The sequence below is a fragment of the Mycena indigotica genome (genome assembly GCF_014461135.1).
Source record: "Mycena indigotica strain 171206Taipei chromosome Unknown Mind.scaff0001, whole genome shotgun sequence".
Lineage (NCBI taxonomy): Eukaryota > Fungi > Basidiomycota > Agaricomycetes > Agaricales > Mycenaceae > Mycena > Mycena indigotica.
This window is the reverse complement of record NW_023503000.1, coordinates 4,779,862-4,805,700: the sequence shown is the minus strand read 5'-3', so window position 1 is coordinate 4,805,700 and position 25,839 is coordinate 4,779,862. Positions and strand designations below refer to the sequence as shown.

At 52.9% G+C, this 25,839-nt stretch overlaps 9 protein-coding genes across 9 annotated transcripts; 6 read left to right on the top strand and 3 right to left on the bottom strand.

The window, feature by feature from the left end:
* Window positions 1–793: 793 nt before the first annotated feature.
* Window positions 794–1,867, bottom strand: MIND_00132600 (F-box domain-containing protein; the record flags this gene model as incomplete). The annotated part of the gene is made up of 7 exons (XM_037358257.1): window positions 794–841; window positions 891–1,007; window positions 1,056–1,208; window positions 1,259–1,394; window positions 1,446–1,504; window positions 1,555–1,667; window positions 1,714–1,867. 7 exons carry the CDS (start codon window positions 1,865–1,867, stop codon window positions 794–796), a joined length of 780 nt encoding a protein of 259 aa, XP_037226167.1.
* Window positions 1,868–2,222: 355 nt separating this feature from the next.
* MIND_00132500 (uncharacterized protein) lies at window positions 2,223–3,748 on the top strand (the record flags this gene model as incomplete). The annotated part of the gene is made up of 4 exons (XM_037358256.1): window positions 2,223–2,657; window positions 2,709–3,173; window positions 3,221–3,453; window positions 3,502–3,748. The coding sequence occupies 4 exons, from the start codon at window positions 2,223–2,225 to the stop codon at window positions 3,746–3,748; spliced, it is 1,380 nt and encodes a 459-aa protein (XP_037226166.1).
* A 2,263-nt stretch (window positions 3,749–6,011) lies between these two features.
* MIND_00132300 (Zn(2)-C6 fungal-type domain-containing protein) lies at window positions 6,012–8,992 on the top strand (the record flags this gene model as incomplete). Its single annotated transcript, XM_037358255.1, has 8 exons — window positions 6,012–6,148; window positions 6,192–6,419; window positions 6,465–6,696; window positions 6,745–7,317; window positions 7,364–7,409; window positions 7,607–8,119; window positions 8,156–8,692; window positions 8,754–8,992. The coding sequence occupies exons 1-8, from the start codon at window positions 6,054–6,056 to the stop codon at window positions 8,990–8,992; spliced, it is 2,463 nt and encodes an 820-aa protein (XP_037226165.1). The 5' UTR covers window positions 6,012–6,053.
* A 608-nt stretch (window positions 8,993–9,600) lies between these two features.
* On the top strand, window positions 9,601–10,441 carry MIND_00132200 (SnoaL-like domain-containing protein; the record flags this gene model as incomplete). Its single annotated transcript, XM_037358254.1, has 3 exons — window positions 9,601–9,785; window positions 9,829–10,068; window positions 10,120–10,441. Exons 1-3 carry the CDS (start codon window positions 9,613–9,615, stop codon window positions 10,439–10,441), a joined length of 735 nt encoding a protein of 244 aa, XP_037226164.1. The 5' UTR covers window positions 9,601–9,612.
* Window positions 10,442–11,220: 779 nt separating this feature from the next.
* MIND_00132100 (F-box domain-containing protein) lies at window positions 11,221–12,469 on the top strand (the record flags this gene model as incomplete). The annotated part of the gene is made up of 3 exons (XM_037358253.1): window positions 11,221–11,501; window positions 11,552–11,762; window positions 11,816–12,469. The coding sequence occupies 3 exons, from the start codon at window positions 11,221–11,223 to the stop codon at window positions 12,467–12,469; spliced, it is 1,146 nt and encodes a 381-aa protein (XP_037226163.1).
* A 474-nt stretch (window positions 12,470–12,943) lies between these two features.
* MIND_00132000 (uncharacterized protein) lies at window positions 12,944–14,245 on the bottom strand (the record flags this gene model as incomplete). Its single annotated transcript, XM_037358252.1, has 3 exons — window positions 12,944–12,976; window positions 13,027–13,397; window positions 13,450–14,245. 3 exons carry the CDS (start codon window positions 14,243–14,245, stop codon window positions 12,944–12,946), a joined length of 1,200 nt encoding a protein of 399 aa, XP_037226162.1.
* Window positions 14,246–14,780: 535 nt separating this feature from the next.
* MIND_00131900 (uncharacterized protein) lies at window positions 14,781–15,829 on the top strand (the record flags this gene model as incomplete). Its single annotated transcript, XM_037358251.1, has 6 exons — window positions 14,781–14,870; window positions 14,917–15,014; window positions 15,069–15,112; window positions 15,156–15,615; window positions 15,660–15,718; window positions 15,765–15,829. 6 exons carry the CDS (start codon window positions 14,781–14,783, stop codon window positions 15,827–15,829), a joined length of 816 nt encoding a protein of 271 aa, XP_037226161.1.
* A 199-nt stretch (window positions 15,830–16,028) lies between these two features.
* Window positions 16,029–16,845, bottom strand: MIND_00131800 (Kinase-like protein; the record flags this gene model as incomplete). The annotated part of the gene is made up of 4 exons (XM_037358250.1): window positions 16,029–16,057; window positions 16,104–16,193; window positions 16,240–16,606; window positions 16,657–16,845. The coding sequence occupies 4 exons, from the start codon at window positions 16,843–16,845 to the stop codon at window positions 16,029–16,031; spliced, it is 675 nt and encodes a 224-aa protein (XP_037226160.1).
* Window positions 16,846–19,214: 2,369 nt separating this feature from the next.
* Window positions 19,215–23,396, top strand: MIND_00131700 (uncharacterized protein; the record flags this gene model as incomplete). Its single annotated transcript, XM_037358249.1, has 14 exons — window positions 19,215–19,485; window positions 19,601–19,692; window positions 19,751–19,984; window positions 20,029–20,295; window positions 20,345–20,453; window positions 20,500–20,650; window positions 20,691–20,774; window positions 20,822–21,035; window positions 21,081–21,360; window positions 21,413–21,768; window positions 21,815–22,217; window positions 22,264–22,467; window positions 22,539–22,675; window positions 22,728–23,396. The coding sequence occupies 14 exons, from the start codon at window positions 19,215–19,217 to the stop codon at window positions 23,394–23,396; spliced, it is 3,471 nt and encodes a 1,156-aa protein (XP_037226159.1).
* Between the last annotated feature and the right edge of the window lie 2,443 nt (window positions 23,397–25,839).

The window sequence follows — 25,839 nt, the reverse complement described above, 5'->3', positions numbered from 1 at the left end:
TCATTCGACTACATACTCCAGCACAAGCCCGCTGGCTTTCTCAATGCCACAGTCCGCAATGTCCTGCTCATCTCCTTCCAAGCGGCGGACATCAATCGCGCGCTGTCGACATTCTCTGGGACCCAAAACCTCCTCCTCTGGCCGTCACCCTTCCTTTTGTTTGACGACGAAATCATCGGTGGGCCGGTGTATCCATCGCTGCATCTTCTTCAGACCGGAAGTCTACAGCGCCTTTACTGCGACTTTGCCACTCTTTCTGGCTCGCGGTCGGCCGTATCGTCGCTCAGCCACCCCGCATTCGCCCAACTGTCCCACTTGTCGCTTTTTGGAACCGCGTCGGATGCTGGATTCTCGTCAACCCTGATCGAGGAGCGCTGGAAGAGGCTGGCGCTCCTCCCGAGCCTCACCCATCTCGCATTAGAGAGTTTGCCGACAGTTAAAACCTGGCAGCTTATCTTCAGTTCATGTCTTGGGTTGCGCGCCTTTGCTGTGCTTTATACAAGGTTGACGAGAAAGTTCTCAGTAGAAGAATTGGGCATCGTCAAGGTAGAACAGAGGTTTGTCATGGTACTGTTAGGACAGGGCAGTTATATTTCCGACTGGCTGAGAGGCTCCAAGTATAAGGAAGATTACTGGGCTCAAGTCGATGCCCATATTGCTGCAAGGATCTCAGGCGCTATCGACTCTGTGTACCTTGCGACTTAGAGCACCAACCTGTTCCAGAAATGGTAGTCAATAGTATTGAGTGGTGGTAGCTAAGTAAATATTAGATACTTTTGAAACGTCTACGGGATCATATATCGACAAATTTCTGGACGTTGCTCAGCCATCGAACATACTCCTACAAAATGCGTCAGTTGTTAGGACGAGGAAACAAAACTGAAGCTGACCTTCTGTTCCTTATGATGAGCGTAGTCGGGAATGAACAGTGCAAGGGATTCGCCGATATCGCGTTCGGCAAGGTATTTCTCGAACTCCTCTTGGAGAGTAACGTCAAGGGTGCTGAACTGCGCAGTCGTCAGTTAAAAGCATCCTTCAAATTTTCAAAACGGCACCTCAGGCCCCAGGTACAGCCCACGACGCTTCCAATCAGCATCGACACTGGTGTCTTGGCCCAGCTTCGTGTCGGGGTAGAACGTAACGTTCTCGACGAGGAACTGGCCGTTCTGTGCGGTCATGTCTACCTCAAGCGCTCCACTGGTAGGCGACTGAAAGTTTCTTGAGTGCAAAAGCCAGACGGGGGGACGAACAAACGAACTTTGGTGATAGTGAGAACAGCACGCATGATATCCTGTTGCTGCTCCTCCTCCTCCGGACGTTCCTCCCCTGCCTCCTCGTCAAACTCATTTGGTTCCTGATTTTGCAGGTCAGCAACAGAGAATACGAGCCGAATGCTGCCATGTTTGTCAAACTTGTGTGATTGCGAAGTGAAGACTAAGTCTGACCTCTCGTTGCCAAACTGTCGGGTCAGCACAATTTCATTGTCGCCAGGCGTGTCTTTGATCTGTTAGGAGCTTTAGAAAACAGAATGGAAGAGGTTTGGACGTTTCCGACCTGCCATATACCCTGCGACGCGAAGTCGCGCACGAATTCTGGCTCCTGCCCTTCTTCGGCCTCTTTCTCGTACTTCAGTTCCTCTGAGAGCTTTTGTGAAAGGGAGATATCCGCTGGAATACAAGTCAAGAAAGGTCTATACGTTTTTAGAAAACAAACAGGATCCAGCTTTGAGAGCGCGACTGGTGGCTGAAAATGAGCGAGTCGCCTGGAGCGCGGTGCGCGGAAGAAGGGGCGCGACAGCCAGCTGCCTTAACGAAAGACGGGCAGAAGTTGAGGCGAGCTGGCGGAGAGAACGACGTGCGGAGAACATCTTGGGAGTCGGAAGGAAAAAAGGCTGGATCACGTGGAACTCCGAGATGCCCAAAGTTGTTGCTTGGTAGCCTGAGTGTTGCCGTTTTACAACTTGATTCCGACACACTCATTATTGTCAAGAGCGCGAGTGACTTCGTTGGCCATGGCTCAGTTGTGGCTTAGAACCAGGAACTCACATTTGCTATGGAGACTTGTCGACTGCGGAAAGCTGATGAAACCGATATTACCCTTGGATTACCCTCGGCTTTCTTTCCATTTTCATCCTTGACTTAGCGCTCACCACTTCGATTCCGCACTCTTTTACATCTCCGGTGGTGCCTTTAACACTCTATGCAACCCCCTCGCTCTTTCTCATGAACTCGCTACGCTCTTCCAAACGCAGAATATACCTAGCTGTCCTGATTGTTAACGCGTCTGCCGCGTTGATATTCCTTCACGCCTGGTACCGCGTTGATCCCGCCACCCCTTCCCCCTTCCAATATGCACAAGCTCTTGAGCGCTCGTCGTCGGTGGCCAACGCCAGCTCTCAATGGGCCCCTCTGGCTCTATCGAGTTGTTCATTTGCTATGCCGGAGCACTATGCGCCCTGTCTTGCCAAGAAAATGTCGCATGTCATCCACTCAGAGGAGCTTTTGTACCCTGACTTCGAGCTGCGCCAGCCTTATTTTGCGACAGACAGCCAGCGCGATGTGTGGCAGAAATTCGCCCAAAATGATCCTGAATACCGCGATCGGGCCCATCTTGTCGAAGGCTGGGTCAGATACAGTGGGCAGTCGGGACAAAATTATGTGCGTTCTCAGCTCTTCCAAGTCGATTTCGGCTCAAGATTCTGTGCTCAGGTTTTTCACGACGTACAATATACCCGTAGTTTCGGCCCGGACATATGGTCAGACAGAGCATGCATGTCCAAAGGTGTCAGCACGACATCCATTGAGCCGCTCGCTGCAGACAAGATGGCCAAAGCATTCCCAAATGCCCTTATTGCGCTTTCTCCCGACGCCAACTCGTTCCAACACTTTCTGGACCGTGTAACGCACATCGTAGTCCAAGGTTCCCATCTCTACCAAGAAATGCGGGGAAACGTGGCCGTCCTAACCGGTCAAGTTGGCTCCAAAACAGTCCAGGAGCTATGGAAGCGTATGGGATTTCCTGAAAATCATGTCGTCCATCAACACAAGTCGATTGCTGCCAGGCGGCTCATCTTCTCATGCCGAGCAGTTTTGGTACATCCGTGGCCGTCCCTACGGTTACTCGAAGTTCTTGGCGTCCCAGACCGGCATTCGACATCCGTCCAGCGCAAGAAGGTACTCGTTTATTTTTCGTCTTGAACAAGACTCACATGTGTATGTAGGTGCTCTATATGTCGCGCTCCGCTGGGCAGGCCTCAAATGGACGATGGGTCATCAACGAGGAAGCGGTTCTGGCCACCATCAAGTCCGTCCTCGAAGAGCGCAATTTGGGGGAAGAAATGGTCATATTCAATGCGGACTCATTCCATACTGTCGACGAGCTCTTTTCGTATGTCTCGCAAAACGCGCTCGCCATCGTCGGCCCACATGGCGGAGCAATGATAAACCACCGATGGTATGTTGCCCAGACACAGTCTTCTTCCGTTTTCTGACCAAAGAATAGGGCACAGAAAGACACCTTCATTCTCGAGTTCATGACCGAGAACCGGATTGCCATGATGATTCACGAGGAAGCGTCGTTGCTTTCGCAGACGTATGCCGCAATCGTGGTCCCGCCACCGAGGCACGACAGTTTCGACCTGGAGATCAACGTCCAGCATGTCGCGGACCTGTTGCGCAGGCACCTCGGCGTGAAGGGGGAGGATCCCTTGCGGAAAAGCTACCCTTGGAAAGTGCCAGAGTTGGACTAGAATGCACTTGGATGGACTTGAAATGCGCTATAATGGATGTCACCGTGATATAGCTGCTTAATTTGTACCAGATCGAATAATACCATGGCCGAATTGTCAGTTGTGTCGGACTCCGAGTCGATACTAAGTACTGTAGTTGATGTTGGGCAAGGGCCACCGTTTGAATTTAAAATTAAAATTTCAGTTCCAATGATCATTGAAGCGTGGAAGTCGCATGTTTACTCTCAGATCCCATGGTTTGTTATCGGTTGGTTGGCCGCCCTGTTTGGGAGCATAATCACTTTATTAATTTACCAAGGTCCAGTCCGAGTCTGACCATGTGACGGTGGATGAGTCATGCAGAGCTTTTTCCCGAGTCCTTGACCGTCATGTCAATTCCACAAGAACTGCTTGACCTCATCGTGCACTATATCCCGAACGACGCCGACCTCGACAACACGTTGAGAGCATGCACGTACACATTTCGCGGTCTTGCGGGACCAGCTCGTCTGCGTTTGCTTCGTTCTCTACAATTGATGCCTGTCGGTGCCAATGGAGGGATTCACATGGCAAACAAATGTCAGAGGCTGTTTAAACTGCTCGACTCGCCCAGGAATATGGGTGCCTTAATTCACGCTCTTCACATTGTTGAAAGCCCCTCAGACGAATTGCCATGGATTGTCAAAGCGTCCCGCACACTCTCCCTCATACTACCGTCTCTCGTCAATCTCCGGCACTTTTATCTGCGCTCCAAACTCCAGACTCTCCAATGGGAGTTGTTTTCACGCTCGTTCAAGGCTGCAATTGAAAAGATCGCTTCTCAGCTTGACACCCTGTCTTTACGCGGCGTGTTTATAAAACTCAGCGATACTGCCCATCGACAACAAATACTGGCGATTATCGCCAAGTCTCCCAAGCTGAGACGAGTGGTCCTCTGTTTTCCAGAGCCGTGGTATTACGAGGAGGCAGAGTTTCCTCTCTTATCTGAGCGTCAGGCAGGTGGCGGTCTAGAGTCGCTTGTTGTCGGTGGCCGCAGTATGCCAACCCAAGTGGTTTTCGGCCCACTCGACTTGACCTTTTTGCGGGTCCTCGCGGTACAGTCCCATTCGGAGTATTTGACACCGTTGGTCCAAGTCTGTGCTCGTGCAAAAATGCTCGAAGAGCTGTATATGTGGCCGGAAACACGTATTGTGGCTCTTGCTCCCTCGGTTTCCCGTTGAACTCACATATACGCCAGAGTATGGATTGCAGCTGGGGTCAATCGGTCTTTCTGCGTTCCCTCGTCTTCGTGTTCTCCACATCTGTGACAGGTGGGAACCCCTAAGTCTGCGCCAGGTCGTGAAAGAATGCTGCACAATACCGACTCTGCAGCACCTGTCGTTCGAATTCAGGCTGTACGTCTCCTCCATCCCCCGCCCATCAATGAGCGCGGACCAGATTGACGCATGGAACGCGCTTGGCGCAGTGGTTACCGCTCGTCCGTCTACCCTCGAAGATGTCCGTGTCACAATTCCCGTCTTGTATGCCCAGGATAAGCTATGGGCAGACAACTTCTTGGCGCAGCATGCTCTGGGGGATTTCATCGCTATAAGGGTGCGCGCCGACGAGGTAAGCGTGATGTTACAGTTGTTCTACTTATGGACCTGAATCTTGGGTAGAATCCACGAGATGACCCGAACTGGTGGGGATGAATTGACGGGGAGGTTGGACGATAATAGCTGTTGTTGGCACCTCAATTTAATCCTGCCATTAGCTGCCCTGCAGACGAGTATCCAACTCAATGTCAACTCGTGGTACCTCAAGCAATGTCCCAACATTTACTGTTCACTCCGTGACAGTGTTGGGCTCTCCGAGTCTGGCAGAGAACTTGAAATGGGGCACTAGAGGACCTAAAGACAATGAGGTCAGTACTTATTACCAGAGTTGATCACGTCAGTAAGAAAGGCAGACAACCGGGCGTAGGGAAACACAGTTGAGTTATCATAGCTTCGAAGATCCACGCACTCGGAACCGACGGATCTTGGACGGATCCGACCCCGGAGTTCAGTGACTTAATTTTATAGACCGAGCAGTATCGGCCAACTGCGCTTTGCTGGAGACCAACTGTAGAGTGTCGTGTCGTTTCTTCATTGTTGTTAGACTGTCCATCCTGTGTTGTGTACAAGTTGAGCAGCAGAACTTCGCCGTCACTCAGGCTAAGTGACGGCGACTCCGCTTGACAACCGTGTGACCCGTGTCCTTCCCGCACGTACGTCACGCCGGTGATCGTTTTTTCTCTTGCTCTCTCCCCCATTATACCACCACTCCTCGCCTGACCAAGACATGGATGGATGAGCCAGCCAACAGCCCTTCTACCTCTGCCGCTGGCCCGCGCAAGTCGCAAGTGACGTCTTGCGCTGAATGTCGGCGGCTAAAACTACGGTCCGTTTTGTAGTCGGGGAGAGGGCGTGCTAACGGGTCACAGCTGCGACCGTGTTTTTCCATGTTCCTCCTGCATCCGCCGTGGATGCGCCAACCTATGTCCCTCTGGCACGCTCGAGAAGGGCAAGCGTGGTTTCCTTAAACGCCTTGAACAGTCTTTGCCCTCCGCCAAGCCCGGGGCGGACCAGGAGCACTCTGAGGTCGCCATGTTTGTTGCGCGTGACGCAGCGATGCAAAAGCGTATCCAAGAGCTGGAGCAGGCGTTGACGGGGTGCGTGTCACAGTTCCATTATTAACATCTTCTGACTGTGGACAGCGCTGGGGTGCCTATTCCCGGGACAGCCCCGCCAACAAGCGAACCGAGTCGAGCCAAACGACCGCGCACACTGTCCAATACGGACCAGTCCACGGACGTAACGCTTGGCTTTGGCACCCTCACCATCGACAGCGACAAGCGCTCGCGTTATGTGGGGCCGTCAGGTGGAGCAGCATACCTCACAGATTTGTGGAAAGGAAACCACAGCCGTGGCAGCTCAGACGAGAACTCGGTGCGTGTTTCTGGTTGCAGAATGCTGCTCTAACTAACGGTTATGCAGACAGACCGCTCTGTTTCTCCTCAACAAATGGCCATTCTCACCAAAATGGGCTGTCTTCCCCGCTACGACGACGCCATCAGAATAGCACACATCTACTTTGCTAACGCCGCATTCATGTACGAAATCATTCCGGAGAAGATATTCTTCAACACCCACCTCCCCGCTATATACCCCGACCGCGCTGGCCCCTACGCCCCAACAAATCTCCACATCCTCGCGCTGGTCAGCATGGTGCTTGCTGTTGGCACCTACTTTGACCTGAACCACCCACCTGAAACCCTCACACCTGTTGCGGCACGCTACTTCGAGCTCGCGGTCGCTGCCCTTAACGTGACGATCCCGCTCAAACTCGACACAATCCCCGCCGTCCAGACTCTCCATTTAATGGCCCTCTATTTCCTCAGCACTCAGGGCGAGGCGGGCGGCGAGCCAGCGTGGCAGTTGTTAGGAATGGCGATGCGGTCTATCCAGGCCCAGGGGTGTCACCGTGATGGCTCAAGGTGGGGCCTACCTGGGCCTGAACTTGAGGAGCGCCGACGTGTTTTTTGGGAGACACATATGTATGATCGGATTGTGCGTTTTTGTCACCACGTGATCTCTGTGTTTGACGTCATTACAGCAGTCTTTTACGTTTGGCCGGCCTTACAGCCAGAGCGATGCACATCGTGAGTGTACTTGATACTATCGGGGACTGCGTGAAATAGCCTGCTTCAATTTGGTATCTTCTACTCCAAGATTTACCCTTGCTGCTAGATTTCTTTGCTTCCAAGAGGCAGAGAAAGCTACGTAGTGTTGCTTCAGGCAGCCCTATGCAGTCCCCCAATATGCCTCTTGACATGATCTCAACTGATACCCTTTGCAGACGACTGTGAAATGCCCACAACCTGTGACACCCCACTACCCTCTGATGACGACCCGGTCAATAGCGCGTTCTCGCACACGCGTTGGCACGTGTACAAGTTCCGTTTTGCGAGACTGCTTGGGCGGATCGCGGACCGAGTATTCGGCGCCGCGGGGCCGACATATTCCGTGATCCTCGAGCTCGACGGGGAGATCAACAAGAGCTACGCTGCGTTACCTGGGTGGATGTTGTCTGATGCCGTGGTACATCCGATTGCGACGCTACCCACACATGCGCTTGGGGCAGAGGGGGACTTGAGAAGGGACGCGCAAATCGCGTCGCTGACAAATATGTACTTTTTGACGTTGCTGCACCTCCACCGTGGCCCGTTTTGTCGCGCGCTGATGGAGGGTGCGGGCGGGCTAGCGACGTCACGGTACCGCGAGAGTGTGGACAGTCTTGTCCGGGCGGCGCGTGCCATCATTGATAATGCGCGGGGGGCTGTTTGCGCTCCATCCAGGTTAGTAGTCTCTTGTTAGTAATCGAGATTTTCTGAACAACCATTTACAGCGCTCTCAAGTCGGATGTGGTACTTTACGTTCCATACGTTTACTGCTAGCGTATGTCTCGCGGTACTGGTGCTTGTTGCCCCAGCGCATCCTCTGGCGGCCGCCGCGTATGATGGGCTGCAAGCTGCAATCGAGCTGTTTGGGAGGGCGGACGGTGAGCGTGCACGTGTTGCGGCAGAGCGTGCCAGAGGGCTCGCGGCGCGGGCGGGCCGGGAGATGCAACGCGCAGCGGAAGGGCGAACTGGCGTCGGGCCCGATTTGCACACGGGGCGGGAGCCGGATTCAGAGGCCGGACACCCGCCGGGCCGGCCGCCGGCTGTTCCGCTTGCAGGCCGGATGGCGTTCCCCACGTCGAATTTGCGGGGGGAACCCGGAGGACTTGTTGGGCACGACGACAAAACTGATTCGCGCGCAGCCGGTGGAGGACGTCCCGGCCTCACCACCACCACCACCATTGGAGCTGCATCATCGTCCGCCCCAGACGACACAAGTCACGCATCACTGGCATGGGGAAGAGCAGACGCAGGCGCAAATCCCGGTGCGGCAGAACTTGGCCGCGATGGAATTGGAGTGGGAACACGCGTCGGGGCATTATCCAGGCGGTCACGTGGGCGTGCCGGGGCCCAGTGGATATCGGCATCAGCAACATCCACATCCACAGCAGCCCTATGCCCCGCCGATGTTCGCACCAGCTGCATACCTCGCGCAGCCGGAGACAGGCATGTTCGATGTCGGTGCGTTCATCCAGAGCGGGGCCCAGGCGTGGATGGCGTATGACCAGACGGGTGGAGGCGGGGAGGGTGGTTGGCATATGCACCATGGCGGTGGTCGTAGCTGATTTGGGTTACTTATAGTTGGCGGCTCATATATTCTCCTTACATACCTCTTGCTCTCGTCTTTGCTGTCGTGTTTCGTGTAAATCTTGTTTCCAGACTGTATTTACTTGACTCGCTTTACTTATCTCAATTGGCTCCGCGTCCAGGTCGTGGCCCGACGTAGTCACGGTCGCGGCGCGGGTGATTTAAATCAACACGATGATTTTTGTCTAGCGTGCACGCCTTGCCTTTGCGCAGATAAATCAATATTTGCTTCCGGCCTTGTACGTTGGCATGACGTGATGGGGTACCTCGGCTTGAGTTGCAAAGCAAGGTGAACTTGGTGCGATGATTGGCAGGACACCTCTTGGATCGTCGTCAACAGCGATCAAAGAAGCGAGACTGACTTATCACGACTTTCGTTCTCGCTAGCTCTTCGTTTTCTGGTGCTTCTAGCACTCGCTTATGCTGTCGAGTAGATGCTCCGCGTGCACTTCGTAGCTCGTGGGCCGAACTAGTCGCGGGCGCTGTCCCCGTCGCCGTTGCGGGGATTAGCTCCGATCTGGAGACGGCGTCCAAGTCGCGGGGCATATAAACACGCAGCGTATTCGACTTCTCCCCCTGCGAATATTGCCTTCTGGCCATGCCCGACAGCGACGGGGACGCTAACAACTTGAAGGGCAAAAATGCGCTCCCGTTGCATGCGCTTCCCGCCGGTTGGCACCCGGCACACGCGGTCCGCAACAACGGGCCAGATGAGCTGGCAATGCACCGCTTCAAACTGCGGGAACTCGCAGAGGGCTGGCCGATGTACCGGTGCGCGATTAATGCCCCATCTATTCGAATCTAATTTCCGCAGTGACGCACGGGAGTGGGAGAACTTCCGGTCGCTTTTTCACCCGGGCGCGGTGGTCTACACAACATGGACGGGACGGATCGGGTTGGAGGAGTTCATTGCAGTGTCACAGGCGGGGATGGATGCCGGAGCACACATCATGCACCGCGTCCACGGCTGCTCGGTAGACATCAAGCCGGACGCCCGCCGCGCCGTCGTCAAGATGAAGGCGACCATCACGCAGCGCTTCGTGCTGCCGGGCGGGTGAGCGGCGCGGTCACATGCTGCGCACGTGCTGATCATGATGGCGGGCAGGATCGCGGTGGACGCCGAGTGCGACTGCCGTTTCTGCATGTTCTTCGCGCGCGACCCGTGCCAAGACACGTGGGGCGCGGTTTTCGTGCGCCATTTCTACGAGAAGGACCGGCTTGTGCCGGTGGACCCGCGGCGCGTGCCGGAGTTGGATGATGCTCGGCTTGCGAAGCTACCGGAGGGGTACCGCTTCCTCGCCTACTGCCAGGAGGTGTGCATGGGGGTGAAAGTAAAGACTGATATGCCGCAGATGCGCGGGGAGGCACATGATAGGCTGTTGGCCCAGTGCAAGGCGTGGCTCGAGGGCGAGGACATTGAGATTTAATGCCAGTGTGGGTAGCGACATTTGGATTGGATGGATGGGACAATTTCAATGTAGGAAATCTTGTAGCGAAGCACTCAGGGATCTAAACTCGAAGGAATCGGAGCCATTGTGGCGGCCACAAGATGAAGAGGCAAATCTTAAGTCAAGTTGTGCGGAAAGCAGTAAATTTGGCGCACTGGCACAAGAACAAGTTCAGGAACTTCCCAGTCCAGCCGCGCTCCATAGCTCATGAAGCCTGAGCCACAAAAATTTGAAGTCTCTCACGACTTATATTCGTGATTATAACGATCGTGTTGGCGGAAGCGAATTGGAGGACTGACGTGTCTGCAACATCGATGGGATGAAGTGGTGAACAGAGAAAGCCACGTCGCGTCACAGACGGCGTGACTGCCGTGACGTGAATAATGATGTGGGTTTTTTCTTGATTACAACGACCATGAAGCCCCTCTTCACAGAGCTCCCGCTCGATGCCCTCATCCTCATCCAAAGCTACATGCAGCCACTGGACATCATCTCCCTTCGGCAGGTCAATCAACCCTCCTTAAATTGTTCATAGTAACACACACATACTTCAATTTAGTGTTCAAAAGCCATGCAGGCGGCCACGACCCACCGTACAGTGTGGATTGAAGCGCTTCGGCGTCTCTGTGTGGTCCATGCGATTCCTACAAGCACATACCCCTTCGACCAAATGACGCTCGCCGACCTTGTCAACGCTGCGACTGCTCCTGCACGCTTTATCGACGCGCTCCGACAGTCTTCTCTGACGGGAGAAAAAAATGCTCGACCCGTTTGCGATGCGGCTGCTGGCGCCCCGCCTTGCGCGGTCCGGCCAACAGAGCCTCAGCCAAACTCGGCTGGTTCCAGGCGGTCGATTCCTTGTCACGAGTGCTGTTTCTGGTCTGCTGTGTTTGTGGGACTTGGGCTATGGCCCGTCGTCGCTGATCAATCCGTACCCGCTTGCAAGCACCACTCTGCCTCACGAGCCGTTCGTGCTCTTGCTGCAGGCGGCAGAACGGGAGGGTGTGGCGCGGGTAGTTGTGTGCCATCGTCTAAGTGGGTCCGTGATGATCATTTCTTTTCTTATTCAGTAGCTGAGAAATTGTACAGCGTTGCCATAGACATCACAGCATTCGAGGTAGAGCTGGGACCCACACATGAATTCAAGAAAATCGGCGAATACCGCGTTCCTGCACACAACCTCCATGCTTACGCTCTCACCCCAAATCGGTTCACGTTCCACTACAACATGGTTGTGACCGTTTGGGACTTCATGGAAGACATATGCGTGACTATTAATGTCCACACTGTCTATAGTAGTGTCTGTCTCCTGTTGTACGGTATTTGGAAATAGTACTTACTGATACACAACAGATTCTGGTCTCCCCCACCACGATTATTTGTCAAGACTCCCGCGGCCAGTGGCTATTCGACATCCCGCCTCTGCAGCCCACCGACTCTCCGCTCGCGAGAGAGACCGTCAACTCGTTTTACCCGTCCATGGCGGTGTCGCATATCACCGGGATATTTGATAGCGAAATAGAACTCACCCGGCAAGCGGACTGGTTGCTTGCGCCGCCCAACTCGCAGGTCGTCTTCGATGTCTACGGCGAGCGGGACGGCGACATCGCATTTGTGGCGTGCGTCTTCCATCTGATGGCCGCACCTGATGCCGGCCTGCCGCGGGCCCTGCCGCGTCTGATGGGCGTCAGCAGCGCGGACGTGCCGGAGGAGCAGATGGGGTTCTTTGACCCGCGGCCGCTGCAGCACGCGCAGAACGCGCAGCGTGACCTGATCCGCACGTGGCTCCTGCAAACGGACATCGTCGTAAGCGTCGCACCGCTGCCAGCGGAACCGGAGGAGCTGGTCCCGGCGTCGTCGGCCTCGGTGTTCAGTCTCGAAAGCGCCGGAGTCAGGCGTAACCAGCTGCGCTCCTACGATATGGACGCGCTCTCGGGCCGTCTGGTCGTCGCCACCTCTGCGGAAGTGCGCGTTCTGGACTTTCTAGTACCCAATCAAGCATATTAAATGCTACCAATCTTATCCTCCTGTAGACCATGAACACTTACACTACTTAGTTTACTTATAATTATTCGCACTGCCTCTAACCACTCGTAATTGCAAGTCAGTAGCATCAGGTCAATGGATATGTAAAATATTCAGCTACTGGCTATTGAGTATGGGTGAACTCTGATATCAAACAGCCATTGGCACAGTCAAAGCCAGTTTTCTTTTTTAACGGTTGCTCTCCGAAGCGCCCCCAGTATTGTCTAGTCACCCTGAAATCCGTAATTTTTTGAAGTTGTAAATGTAGCCGCTTGGTTATACAAGTTGTGGATGTCAACTTAGATGGCATCATGCTTTGAGCAGCTAGGTTTCAACCAAGTCGAAGGAAAAAGAACCAGATGGGCAAGAGAGCTTAGTTAGTGTCTGACAAACAGTCCGGACAAGATAAAATCAAGGTGCCAACAGCAGCTATTATCGTCCAACTTCCCCGTCAATTCATCCCCACCAGTTCGGGTCGTCTCGTGGATTCTACCCAATATTCAGGTCCATAAGTACTACAACTGTAACCTCACGCTCACCTCGTATGCACGCACCCGTATAGCAATGAAATCACCCATAGCATGCTGAGCCAAGAAGTCGTCCGCCCACAGCTTATCCTGGGCATACAAGACTGGAATCGTGACACGGACATCTTCGAGGGTAGACGGACGAGCGGTAACCGCTGCGCCAAGCGCGTTCCATGCGTCAATCTGGTCCGCGCTCATTGATGGGCGGGGGATGGAGGAGACGTACATCCTGAATTCGAACGACACGTGCTGAAGAGTCGGTATTGTGCAGCATTCTTCCACGACCTGGCGCAGACTTGGGGGTTCCCACCTGTCACAGATGTGGAGAACACGAAGACGAGGGAACGCAGAAAGACCGATTGACCCCAGCTGCAATCCATACTCTGGCGTATATGTGAGTTCAACGGGAAACCGAGGGAGCAAGAGCCACAATACGTGTTCCTGGCCACATATACAGCTCTTCGAGCATTTTTGCACGAGCACAGACTTGGACCAACGGTGTCAAAGACTCCGAATGGGACTGTACCGCGAGGACCCGCAAAAAGGTCAAGTCGAGTGGGCCGAAAACCACTTGGGTTGGCATACTGCGGCCACCGACAACAAGCGACTCTAGACCGCCACCTGCCTGACGCTCAGGTAAGAGAGGAAACTCTGCCTCCTCGTAATACCACGGCTCTCGAAAACAGAGGACCACTCGTGTCAGTTTGGGAGACTTGGCGATAATCGCCAGTATTTGTTGTCGATGGGCAGTATCGGTGAGTTTTATAAACACGCCACGTAAAGACAGGGTGTCAAGCTGAGAAGCAATCTTTTCAATTGCAGCCTTGAACGAGCGTGAAAACAACTCCCATTGGAGAGTCTGGAGTTTGGAGCGCAGATAAAAGTGCCGGAGATTGACGAGAGACGGCAGTATGAGGGAGAGTGTGCGGGACGCTTTGACAATCCATGGCAATTCGTCTGAGGGGCTTTCAACAATGTGAAGAGCGTGAATTAAGGCACCCATATTCCTGGGCGAGTCGAGCAGTTTAAGCAGCCTCTGACATTTGTTTGCCATATGAATCCCTCCATTGGTAACGATAGGCGTCAATTGTAGAGAACGAAGCAAACGCAGACGAGCTGGTCCCGCAAGACCGCGAAATGTGTACGTGCATACTCTCAACGTGTTGTCGAGGTCAGCGTCGTTCGGGATATAGTGCACGATGAGGTCAAGCAGTTCTTGTGGAATTGACATGACGGTCGGAAGCAAAGAAAAGGTCTGCATGACTCATCTACCGTCACGCTGTATGATTTCACCTACAGTATGAACAAGTCTGAGTGAGTATGGATTTCGCGTCTTCCGTGAGTCGGCGTGACCTACATAGCTTCCCCACGACGCGCATGAACTTCGAAAGAAGGCGCTGCATATTAATATCTAAAATCACATGATTCTCACGGGTATTAATACGCGATCAGCTCTTAAAGACCAAAATAGCCTGAGAAAGTATCGGCCCAAACTCAGGTTGAGTAGCTCAGGGTTGCATACCTACGCCCCGCCTTGCCCCCAATAAGCAGAAGAACGGCGATTGGGGACTCAAGTGCGCCTACACCACGACTATACTGATCTCGGCAATCAACGAATGCTTCCGTTTCATCAAAGTCAACCATCACAGTCTTTACCGCGCCTCGTCTAGTGCTTTTATGGAGGGGCAAGTGCCGAAGGCCAATCTCACCACCAACTACCAGCCACCGAACCAAAAGTCGAGAGGACGCGGTTCCTCCTTGGGCCCATGTCCGGCCCTACTGCCGTGACCTCTTTCTCCCCAGCTCTGCACCGCCAGCTTCAGGTCGTGTCGCTTGTCTTTGCTGGGACGGCTTCTGTGCGTTGCTATTTTCTAGTCAGACCAGTATCTAACTTGCGACCAGGTCTGCGTCTGGGATGTTCTCAACAACTTGCAAGCTGAGTATCGGATGTTGAAAAAGTCAAAGTTTGGGCTGGCCTCCGTTGCCTATATCGCCTCAAGGTGTGTTTCCTCCTCCACAAATGACTTTCTCTTTACTCAGAAGGTTTGTTTCAGAGTAGGCTCGTTGATATATTCTCTGGGCATTCTTTTATTTTCAAGTGTGTCACTTGCGTCCTTATTACTGTATTTGATACCTTGCAGCGTATCCTTTGCAAGACTGTGCCGCATCCCTCCACGCATTTGAGGCCTTCTATCCCATCGCCACCACCGGCTCCGCCTACCTCTTCTATGCCCGTTTACGCGCGGTCTCCGGTTTCAATCGGGCGATCACTTTCACTTTCGCGTTGCTCTGGCTCTGCGTGCTCGGCACGTCCCTCCTCATTCCCATCGTCGGAAAAGCGGCTTCCGTCAACAACGTATGTCTCTACACGAGCTCGGACGACTATAGCGGAGCAGCCGGTATCACCATCCTTGTCTACGACACTGCTGTCTTCCTCACGATCTCCTACCAACTCGTGGGGAACTACGGTCTCGATGTCGACCCCACCGACTCTGCTAGGGGGACAGCCTGCAGCTGGGACCGCGCTAGATGGTTCATCAGCGGAAAAAACCTGCCGGCGTTTTCGAAAACGCTGTTGACCGAGGGCCAGGTTTACTACATGTAAGCACTCGCGACGCGTCTGCTTATGGTCTAACCCGCTCCAGGATCACTGTGCTCGTCAATGTTGTCGCAATTGCGCTGGTCTATGCTCCACAGGACCTCGGTATCTACCACATTGTCGCCGTCATCCCGAGTTTAGTGTTGACCAGCATCATGGCATGCCGTGTCTATCGGCGGACCAAGCTGGGGCTTGTCCGCGAAGGAAAAAACTTAACCTTCCCCACATTACCGACCGTAAACTTCGACAGACCGAGGGCTCGCCCCCAAAGCGTTAGCAGTGAAAATGAAAACGAGCGGACACTCTCTAAACCTGATGGGACGGAATTAGCCTCTTTACCTCGACACTAATGCTTTTATGTATGATAACATGTTGTAGGATAATGTCTAAGTAACAAACCAAGTGTGCCTTTAATTTAATTCAGCTGAAGAAAGCTGGACGTCGCTATAGGCTGATGAGGACCCACCACTTTGGGTGCAACGGAACTCACGATCAAACTTTGGCGAGGGCTTTGGTCTACTCTTGCTTTTAAGAGAATCTTTCGAAGAAAAGAGTGAAACCGTCTCTGTGTTCGACTTGGCTGCTAATATTCAGCATTTGTGATGGGAAGAATGAGACTGACAGACTTGTTGTAACCGATTGCTCGCTCGAACTTGTGGTGGAAAGCCCCCGTCCCCGTTTCTTGGGTATCAAATGCGAAAGAGAAAGACTTCCAAACAAAGGCTTCCGGATCTTCATCGGTGCTGTCGATCCCTGCTCTTCAACTGCAAACAGCGTGGAGGCGTTGTCAGCCATATATTGCTGCACAGGCTCCCAATCAGTGGGTCCAACTTCGTCGAAGAGGCGGAGAGCAGCCAGGAGTCGGTCATTTGTCACGACTAGATGGAGATGCAGGCCTTGAGCGATGCCTCGCGCACTTTGCCGCGCCAGGTTGGCTGCCCAAGGTATTTGCATGGATATGCGCTCCTGCCACGAGATGCATTTGTCCCGAAGCTACCGCAAGTGGGATGAATGAGAGTCGGCGGTTGCTCAAAACAACGTACCGCATGGAGGACTGGGGGCGCATGTTGCAAGTCTAATTGGAGAGCCTTTGTGAGCCGTGTCGCATTCGACAAGGCGGCACGACAGTCTTGCAGAGCACGCAGGACATCCGCATTCAATTCGACCTCCGGATCGTTGGAAGGAACAGAATGCGCCCAATCCTGTGCACATGCCCATGGGCATTTTCCCATGGTAATCTGATATGGGCATAACCTGCAGGATGGGTCTATTTATCCTGTAGGATAGGTGTACTTATCCTATAGGATGCTTGAACCCGTGTCCTATAGGTTAACCAACCAGTCCTGTAGGAATAGTTCTCTATAGGATACATAGCAGATATCTGTCCTGTAGTATTGATACTGCTAATATAACCTGTAGGATACTTGTACCAATCCTATACACCGCAACGGGATCTCCACCCGGTCAGCGGCTGATTCTGACATCCATGACATCTGTCGTCGTCGGATGGCATAGAGGGGGTGAACAGCTGGAAGTTGGGGTCAGTCGCAAATGACACCAGCTGGTGGCCAGGTCCAGCTGGTGGCAACCTGGAGAAGGGGGTGGATCAGCATTGTTGTACCACCTTGTGGCAAGGCTTCAACGGACACACAAAAAGCTTCCACGGACATTCAAATAAGGCTTTGACATATGTATTTACATCATGTAAATCTATAGCTAATTGGTAGTGTCCATGCTGTTGGCGTTAGCGGAGGAGGCTGCATTCATCAGTGTCGCATCAATGACACTCGAAACCTGCTGCTGAACAGCGTCACCGACAGTCGCGTTGATCGTGTAATTGTTGACACCATGATTTGCGCGGTCGTGCTCGAGAATGTTGCGGAAAGCACTGAAGAGGGTTGGAAATGTACAGGGATAGATAGAGAACTCGGGCTTACCGAGTAATCATGCGTGTATCGCCCTTCGCCTGCGTGCGAATTGCCACAAGGTACTCGTCAACCTTGTTCCAGAATTTGGGGTGGGAGCGGTGCTGCATGTAAACGTCGCGCTGCCATCTAATCAGACCACAACACAAGGATGGGAGAGTAGAGCAGCTTACAATGAGTGCGACACGCGCGCAGAGCTCGATAGTGACGACACAGTTGGTGCCTTCCACAAGCTCCTCCGCAAGAGCATAAACGTTGACGTGTTGGTTGGCCGGACCGAAGGTGTCGTCATTGCGATTGTACTGGACTGAAAGGGCGACCTATGTGGAATATATCAGACACAGAAGTATGCGAACATGACACGTACCTGCTTCTTAATCTTCGAGCGGAGCTGGGTAAGGATTTCTTGAATCTCCTTCTTCACGGTCTCGTAATCGGCTGGTTTGTTCTCGATACCGGGAGGGAGGTCGAAACGATGATGCTTGAGAATGTTCTGGGCACTGTCAGCCAACGTATCACGGAAAGGAACTCGTACCAAGATGATATTGACGGGAGTCTTGCCTTTATAAGCGCTAAGTTGCGACGATAAAAGGGGCCGCAAGCCCGAACTTGGTGAGGCCGCGCTGAGAAAGTATTCAGGGAATACACCAAGAAGAGGAACGGTACATACACGCGTAGCATCCGACATGGCATAGGGTGGTGTGGCAACGATGATGTTCCCAACGAAGTTCTTGAGGGCCATGACTTCGGCCAAGATTTTGGCGAGAACAACAGTCTCCGCTTCCTACAGTATGATTTGCCTAAGCATAGCATATAGGAATAACGAAGAAAACATACCACGAGAGTTCCAACACATTCAGCTGTCTGGTCTTGATGAAGTTGACGCGACGCAGCGAATCGTTCCACAGCTTCTCTTGCGTTCTGGTGCGGAATAAGGTTGAGACTGGGGAGGGGTTGAAGCTCGTCTATGCCAGTATCAAGGCTGCCGGGGTTGTTGAACGCGAAGTCAGGCGTCAGTTGCTGCATGGCGCCGAAGATGTTGTTGAGACGACTGGCAGTGGGAGTACTGGGTTCAGACATTGAGGGTGTGTGGAACGAAGACGTCGAGGAGGATTGGGGGTGTTGTCGCGCTTTTTTAAGTAGTTTTACGCCGTATGATGATCTTGTGGTCGGATTTGGGACAAACAAGTCTTCGATATGATTCAGGGTGGTGGACATGTGGTGGACAGATGATAGGGATGATTCGAATGGCTGGACAATAGCTGGAGGGGGGGGTGGAGGGGTGAAAGTTGCCGAGAGGGGAGTCTCACTTTTCGCCTTGTGGACGACCAATGCCAGCCCGAGGAAGTGGGGCGGGGCTAAATGAAGATGGTGCGAATCAGTAGCGGCAACGGGAACAGACAGGACACTCACCAGTTGCAGTTTGGATAACACGCCGTGAAGATGACCGAGTTTTGTGTCGAGCTTGCTCTGCCGGAAACCCCCCAGAACGGCACGTGTGGATTGCGAGGAGAAGCGCGACCAAACACGAGGACTCAGCAGACCATCGTAAATCATTGGCGGTTGTCAGCGCTGGGCAGCAGCGACTGAAGGACCTGGAGTCAGAGCAAGAAGCGGCTGCTCGCATCCGAGTGGCGCTACGACAAACACCCCACCCTATCCTCGCCCCAGTCCCAATGCAGCGTGTCGCGGGTGTGCCAAGTATGGCAGAGGCTGAGATGTGGCGCGCGTATGAGGAGGACGGGGCAGCCTTCAGTGCAGGGCTGGACACGAGACAAGATAGTCGAGTGGCTCACAGCCTCTTGGATCGACAGGTGGAGCTTTTTGGGCTGTGGGACCCGGAGGGAGTGACACGACGGTTGGGATTTGGAGATGGGACGGTGGAGGAGGCGCTGAATGAGCGCGAGGAGGAGGAGGACTTCCTCGCTGAGCTGCTGGCCAACGCGGGTGGGTGTTGTCGTCAACGTGGGATGACAGCAGACATGTGACATGCGGACTTGATTCTGCTGTCGATGTCCGTTTCATTCACGCCTTCTTTCTCCATCTAAAAATCGCCTTACAGGTGTTGCTGGGCCCACTGAGGAGGACATTCAAACTGCTGGCACCCAGAGAACCTCGCCAACGGCTGGATACTTTCCATATCCAAATAAAACGGTGTGTTTTCTGCCCTTTTCGAGATGCCCTGCTTTTTGCTGAATTGAACATGGTGCAGATGTTCCTTCTTGATATTCTGGACAACCTGCCGCGACTTCGGGTCTCGAAATCTCTCATGCGCGTTATCCTGTGGATCATGCGCGAAACGGGAGCTCAAGATGTTCCTTCTCTCGAAGGCCTCAACCGAGTTCAGAAGGAAATTCGAGTCGAATCGGGAATTCCCACTCTCCCTTGCCTGTCGCCGCTGGGCAACGTTTTTTTCATGAACAATCCTTGCGCAATTATCGCACATGTAAGTACTTATTCATACTGTCGAAGACACGCTTATGACTTCAGGATTGGGCCAATCCTGCCATCCGGAAACACATTCGCGTCTACCCCGAAATCCCTACTGACGGCATCATTCGCGAAATCTGGCACGCACAAAAATGGAGGAAAAATATGGACCTCGATGCGCTGAGTCCGATGTATGATGCCGGAAATGCCCATTTCTATGTCAACGAGCTCTGCCGCCTCAAGGACGGTCGGTTTGTTATTCCCATACGCTGGGTCACCATGAACTCTGCCATTTGCGCAGACTGCTACAGCGTCAGAATGGACGAGGTCCGCATCATATCCATCTCTTTGTGCAACTCAGGCTCACTCCCAGCAGGCTGGTGCAGCAGTGATTGACGATTCGACAACGTCTATTGTTGAGGCAACGGAGATGAAGGAAAACTATCTGGACCTGGTTGATCTTGGAGCAGTACCGCAGTGGAGCGGTAAGTGTCGTTCACAATCAATGCTTCTTTGACTCATTGCAAGCAGCGGCGACATTCTCAAAGGGACACCCCGCAAGGATGCCCAACCGTAAACGCGCAATTGCGGGAGGCTGTCCAATGTACACCAGCCTCGTCGACTACTTTGGCGATGACGTATCCGGAAATCGTTCAAAATCGTGGAATAAGCATTGGAATGCGTACATGACGCATCGCAATCTGCCTCGAAAACTGCTTCAGCAAGAATATCATATCCATTTCGTCTCGACCTCCCCCCAACGCATCCATATCTGAGCAATATCGTGAATTCAAGACCGCCATTGAGTGCGCGCCTCCATATATAGTTTTGGTATTCTTGCTGATAATATCAGAGCCACGCACACCAAGCCGATTGTTGTCCAAGACGACGCAGGAAATACGACAAAGATATGTGTTTACTGTAATGCCGGCCCTTCCGACAACCCAATGCAGAGCGAGGTATCGTCTCATATGGGTGGCCAGGCCAACTACTATTGTCGAAAATGCAAGGTGGGCGGTCCGAAAGCGCACAAGCACTCGAATGTTGGGTATGAAGAGCTATTCAAGGTTTGCTTTTCGTTATATTGGCATATAATCAGCTTATAACCACAGCCGGGTGTTCCGCGAACGAAAGAATATGTCCTCGATGAGTTGCGGCTCCAAGTCCGGCATGTGTGTGGTGGGACAACAATGGACAAGCTCCAGAAGATCCAGCGGAACACGGGCGTGAAAGACGCATACACACAGCAATGGATCATAGGTCTCGAAGCCCGTTTTGCGCAACTGAGTGTTGCCGACCCCGAACGACCAGCAACAAACATCAAAGCGGAGCTCATGAAGTGGGTAGATGAGAACGACGAAAAGATCTATAGTGCTTTCTTGCGAACAACAGGTACAGTTTGACCAATTGCGTCATAAGCATGAGTATTGATGCAAACCTATAGCGTTCGATCCTACACGCGATACACCCATCGAACTCTTACACACAATTCTCCTTGGTGCAGTCAAGTACGTGTGGCACATCTCGCACACAGGCTGGTCCGACAAGGAGAAGACAACATATTCGCAGCGCTTACAAGCGACTGAGACGAGCGGGCTTTCGATTCATGCCATTCGCGCCAAGTACATTATGCAATATGCCAATTCACTCATCGGGAAACAACTCAAGACTGTTGTTCAGACGGGCATATTCCATGTGCACGATTTGGTCTCGGACGACCATCTCGCTGCATGGCGAGCATTAGGCGAGCTCTCTGCGTTGCTCTGGGTCCCCGAAATCTACGACATGACTCAGTATCATGTACGTCTGTCTCGTTATACCTTGCACATTCTCATTTCTGCTCTAGACCGACCTTGAAACAGCGGTCGCAAACCTGCTTGATGCTGTCGCCGTTATCGACCCTTCCAAAATCGTCACAAAAATCAAGTACCACCTGCTTGCACACGCTGCGGACGACGACGCGACAGAATTCGGGCCACTCATTGGCCTTGCAACAGAGCTCTTCGAGAGTTTCAACGCGATTTTCCGATATTGCTCGATACTATCAAATCATCTGGCACCCAGTCGCGATATTGCTCTTCAGTTGGGAGACCAGGAAGGGCTCAAACATCGGCTAACGGGGGGACTTTGGGCGGCCAAAGGCGAGCAGAAATGGGTCCGAGCGGGTACTGGTGTGCGCCATTACTTGGAGAAACACCCTATCCTGCAGAAACTCTTAGGCTGGACACCGCAAACAAGCGCGGATATTGGTATGTGCTGCATTCTCTTACAGCCCCTTCTCATGATTATCTACAGGGATTGTCAAATTGACTCCACTCATACGGGGTGAAGATAAGCGTCTATTGCGCGAATTAAACGCTACAACAGCATCGAAAGCGACAAACTATCGTGACTACGCCATCGAACTCCGTCTGGGACTCCGGAAAATCTTTTATATGCCAATCGCAGGACGAATGTCGTGTCGGGTCTTGGGTTTTCGTATCGTGGCTAGCAACTCACGTAAGTATCTTCTTTGGTGTCATTCAGCATCCTAACACCAAGTAGACTGTAGTTCCTGCGCGCGTTTGTAGAGATCCTCAAAGGGACCGAGGTCAACCTTGCTGTTTTGGAGCGCTTCCAGACATCGGCAGTCCGCGATCCGGTATATGGGATGCCGGCGTTGATTCGCCCCAATGGCGAAACACTGCTTTTTATCACTCCAACCAAGGTATGGCTGCTTCAACCAGTGCTATATTTCACTTACACACTGATTATTCTAGAATGTCAGCTTCAGTTTCAATGCACAACATGACTGTCGTGCGGCCCAATGCGCCGCCACTGGTTCCCGTGCCATTATCCAAGAACGCGTCGCATCTGAAAAGACAGAGCACTTTGTCGTGCACAAGGACCTTGACCGCTACATCATCAACCTCCATTCTTTCCATAATGCCCACCTCCTGCGCGCAACGCTTCCCCGCCATCTCTGGGCACCTGTTCCACTCTTCGACGACCGTCCAGCAAAGCACATCGAGTTCGCAACGCAGCTTCGCAATCGGAATACTGTGAAGGGAGCCAAAGGAGCAAGTGATAGAGTTGCCAATCCCGCGTCAGACGCAGTGGGAACCACCATGCAGCGGGCCAAGCGCCGTCGAGCCAAGGACAACAACTCCGATGCTGAGTCAGCACCAGCACGCAAGCGCGCTCGCAAGGCTGCTCCCAAGAAGAAAAAGCCAAAGGCACAGGCTAATGCCATCCCCATCGCAGTCTCTGTGGCGATTTCGGGAAGCACAAGTTTGGCAGCAGGACGAACCAAGCGAACGATAACAAAAACGGTGAAGGCGCTGGCAGCGGAGGAGGCTTCAAGTGATTCCGAGGAAGTGTCGGACAGTGATCAGGTGTCGGAAACAGATGCACAAGCTTATGAGACCAGCGATGAAGAGTACCAATAGTGGATTAGGAGTAGCTGTCATAAATACATGTCGTTGCTATCTTATCCAGCTGCTGTCAAGCTGGTTGTTGAGCTAGTCGCCAGCTGATGCCCCCAGATAACGGGCATCTGTGGGCCAGCACTCCCCAGCTACCCGTTCTGCTGAAGCCATCTGACCACGACAGCCCGTCACTGGATGACGGCTCTTTGGCGGTGTAGGATAGCTATCCTATTTGTCCTACAGGATGGCAATATACCTGTCCTACAGGATAAATAGACCCATCCTGCAGGATGGAATTACAGCTGTTTTCAAAATAGTTGGCCGCAGCTAGTGGTCTTCTGGCCTTGGCTTGGCCTGAAAGCCATGGCTTTGGCCCGGCTTTCCTTAGCTTTGGCCTAGCAAAACCTCAGGCCGGGCCAACTGAGCTGGCTTTGGCCTGGCTTTAGCTTGGCTTTGGCCCAGGCCATGGCCTCGGCTGAGTTTGATCCGGTGCTGTTGGACAGATGTTGGCATCAGAAACAATATTAAATATTTGATCTAGTTCAAAGACTGGTAAGAAGGCAAACTGTAGAGCATCTATAAAGCCTTTAGATACTAGCAATGACCCTTCTAGGCTAACATATCACTGAATAATTTCCTTTTTGGGTAGTTAAATCAGCTATCAATGATCATAATGAAAGCCATTGGCTTTTGGCCTGGCTTTGGCTTTCTAAACCCTTAAGCCAGGCCAAAGCCAACACAGGCCAAGATTTCTGGCTTGGCTTTGGCCCTGGTACCAAAGCCAAAGCCAGCAGACCACTAGCCGCAGCCTGATTTTTTGTCACACATCAAAATTTGCATAAAATTTCTGAGAGTGTGGAGGCTCTTTGTTACTCAAAACTATATATTCCTATGTAAACTTTAGAATGTCTGGACCCAACGACCGGCCCTGGCCTGCTTGCCACGCGGCTAGTTTGGCGGGCGGGCAAGTGTGAGGGCTGTGTGACGACTCATCACTCCTATGCCATATGATGGTCATGCTTGCGAGCGGTGTTGGGGAGAGAGCTCAGAGGGGAAGGAGTGGCGGGGTGGGAAAGAATGCAAGGGACAGGGCGGACATGTTGGGGCTGTAGTAGCCATGTGAACGGGGCAACTTCAGGCACTGGTGTGGTTGGAGATGGACTGGGGCAATTTGAATGTAACTGGGGTGAAGAGGGTTGCAGTAAGGTAGTGGAGAGAGTGGTGGTGGTGGGGAACAAAACACAGGTGATGACATCCTCCCCTTTGCCCTGTACCAATCGCGGTAGGTGGCAGCAGGAAGCAAAGCATCAAACACGCTGAGCAGTCACGTTGTAACGTATTATTGACATGAAACCCTTGCTGATATTCTTATATAAAAATATGTATACACCGCCAACGGGGTTCCACATGTGTCACAGCCGGAAAATCCCCGGTGGACACGTGTGATCTCTGGCTGGTTCCCAGATCTGCAACACCTGGTTTCCATCTTTGGTCGCAAATGGGTCCATGATGGTTCCAGAGTCTCTGGGAACCAGCTGGAGCTCTAGGTGAGCTCCAGGGAGTTTCTCTGGTAGTCTAGATATTAACTACCTCATGTCTTGGTATATATATATATATATCACTCAATGGTCATGTGCGAGAATTCATGCATTTTTGAGGCTATTTACAAAGTGTACGATATCCTCACCCCCACCCTCTTCATTACCAGCCATGGGGCCATCGTTGTCGGCCGCCGGCCCGCTGAACAAACCAATGCGCTGCCAATGGCTGCGCCGATGACGGGGGTCACCGTGCAAAAGTCCTATATACGATGAGGCAGTTCCTAAGTCATAATAATGGTACGCACTGCTTGTCCCACCCAGCCGGCCAGAACGGGGCAGCAAACGGGGCGCGCGCGCTGCATTGACAAAAAACCTGCATCGGCGCTTTAGAAATATGATGATTAGCATTTGAGTTCAACGCAAAGGCTGAATCGACTCACCGACAGGAGACAAGACAAGATGCATCTCGAAAAACACCAGCCGGCCGACACCGACCCAAGTGCTCGCTCGTTTCGGTTAAGATTTACGGGAGGCGGAGGAGACTGCTCTCTGTCCTTGCCCTGTAAGTTCTAGGCTGAGCGCGTGAGAACTCTGCCCACCAGCCTTGAATTGTGCGCACCCGAGTGGGCTGTGCGCTGAGCCAGCCGCTGCCCGTTCCGCTCGGAAGCTTCAAGAACGGGTGGTCTAGGCCGGCAGGACCTACACTCAGAACATCAGCCAGAACGAACAAGGAATGAGCTCGGCGCTCACCAGTCTTGCGCAGAACGCGATCAACAGCAACGACGAGCTCAACACCCGCATACCCGCCGCAGACCTCGGAGAGCGCAGATGGAGCTCTGTTCCGTCTTCGGTGTCTCCCTGTGCATGCAAGACGCCCCCCAGGGCCATTCCTGGCCAAGATTAGCCCAGAGTGTGAGTGCACT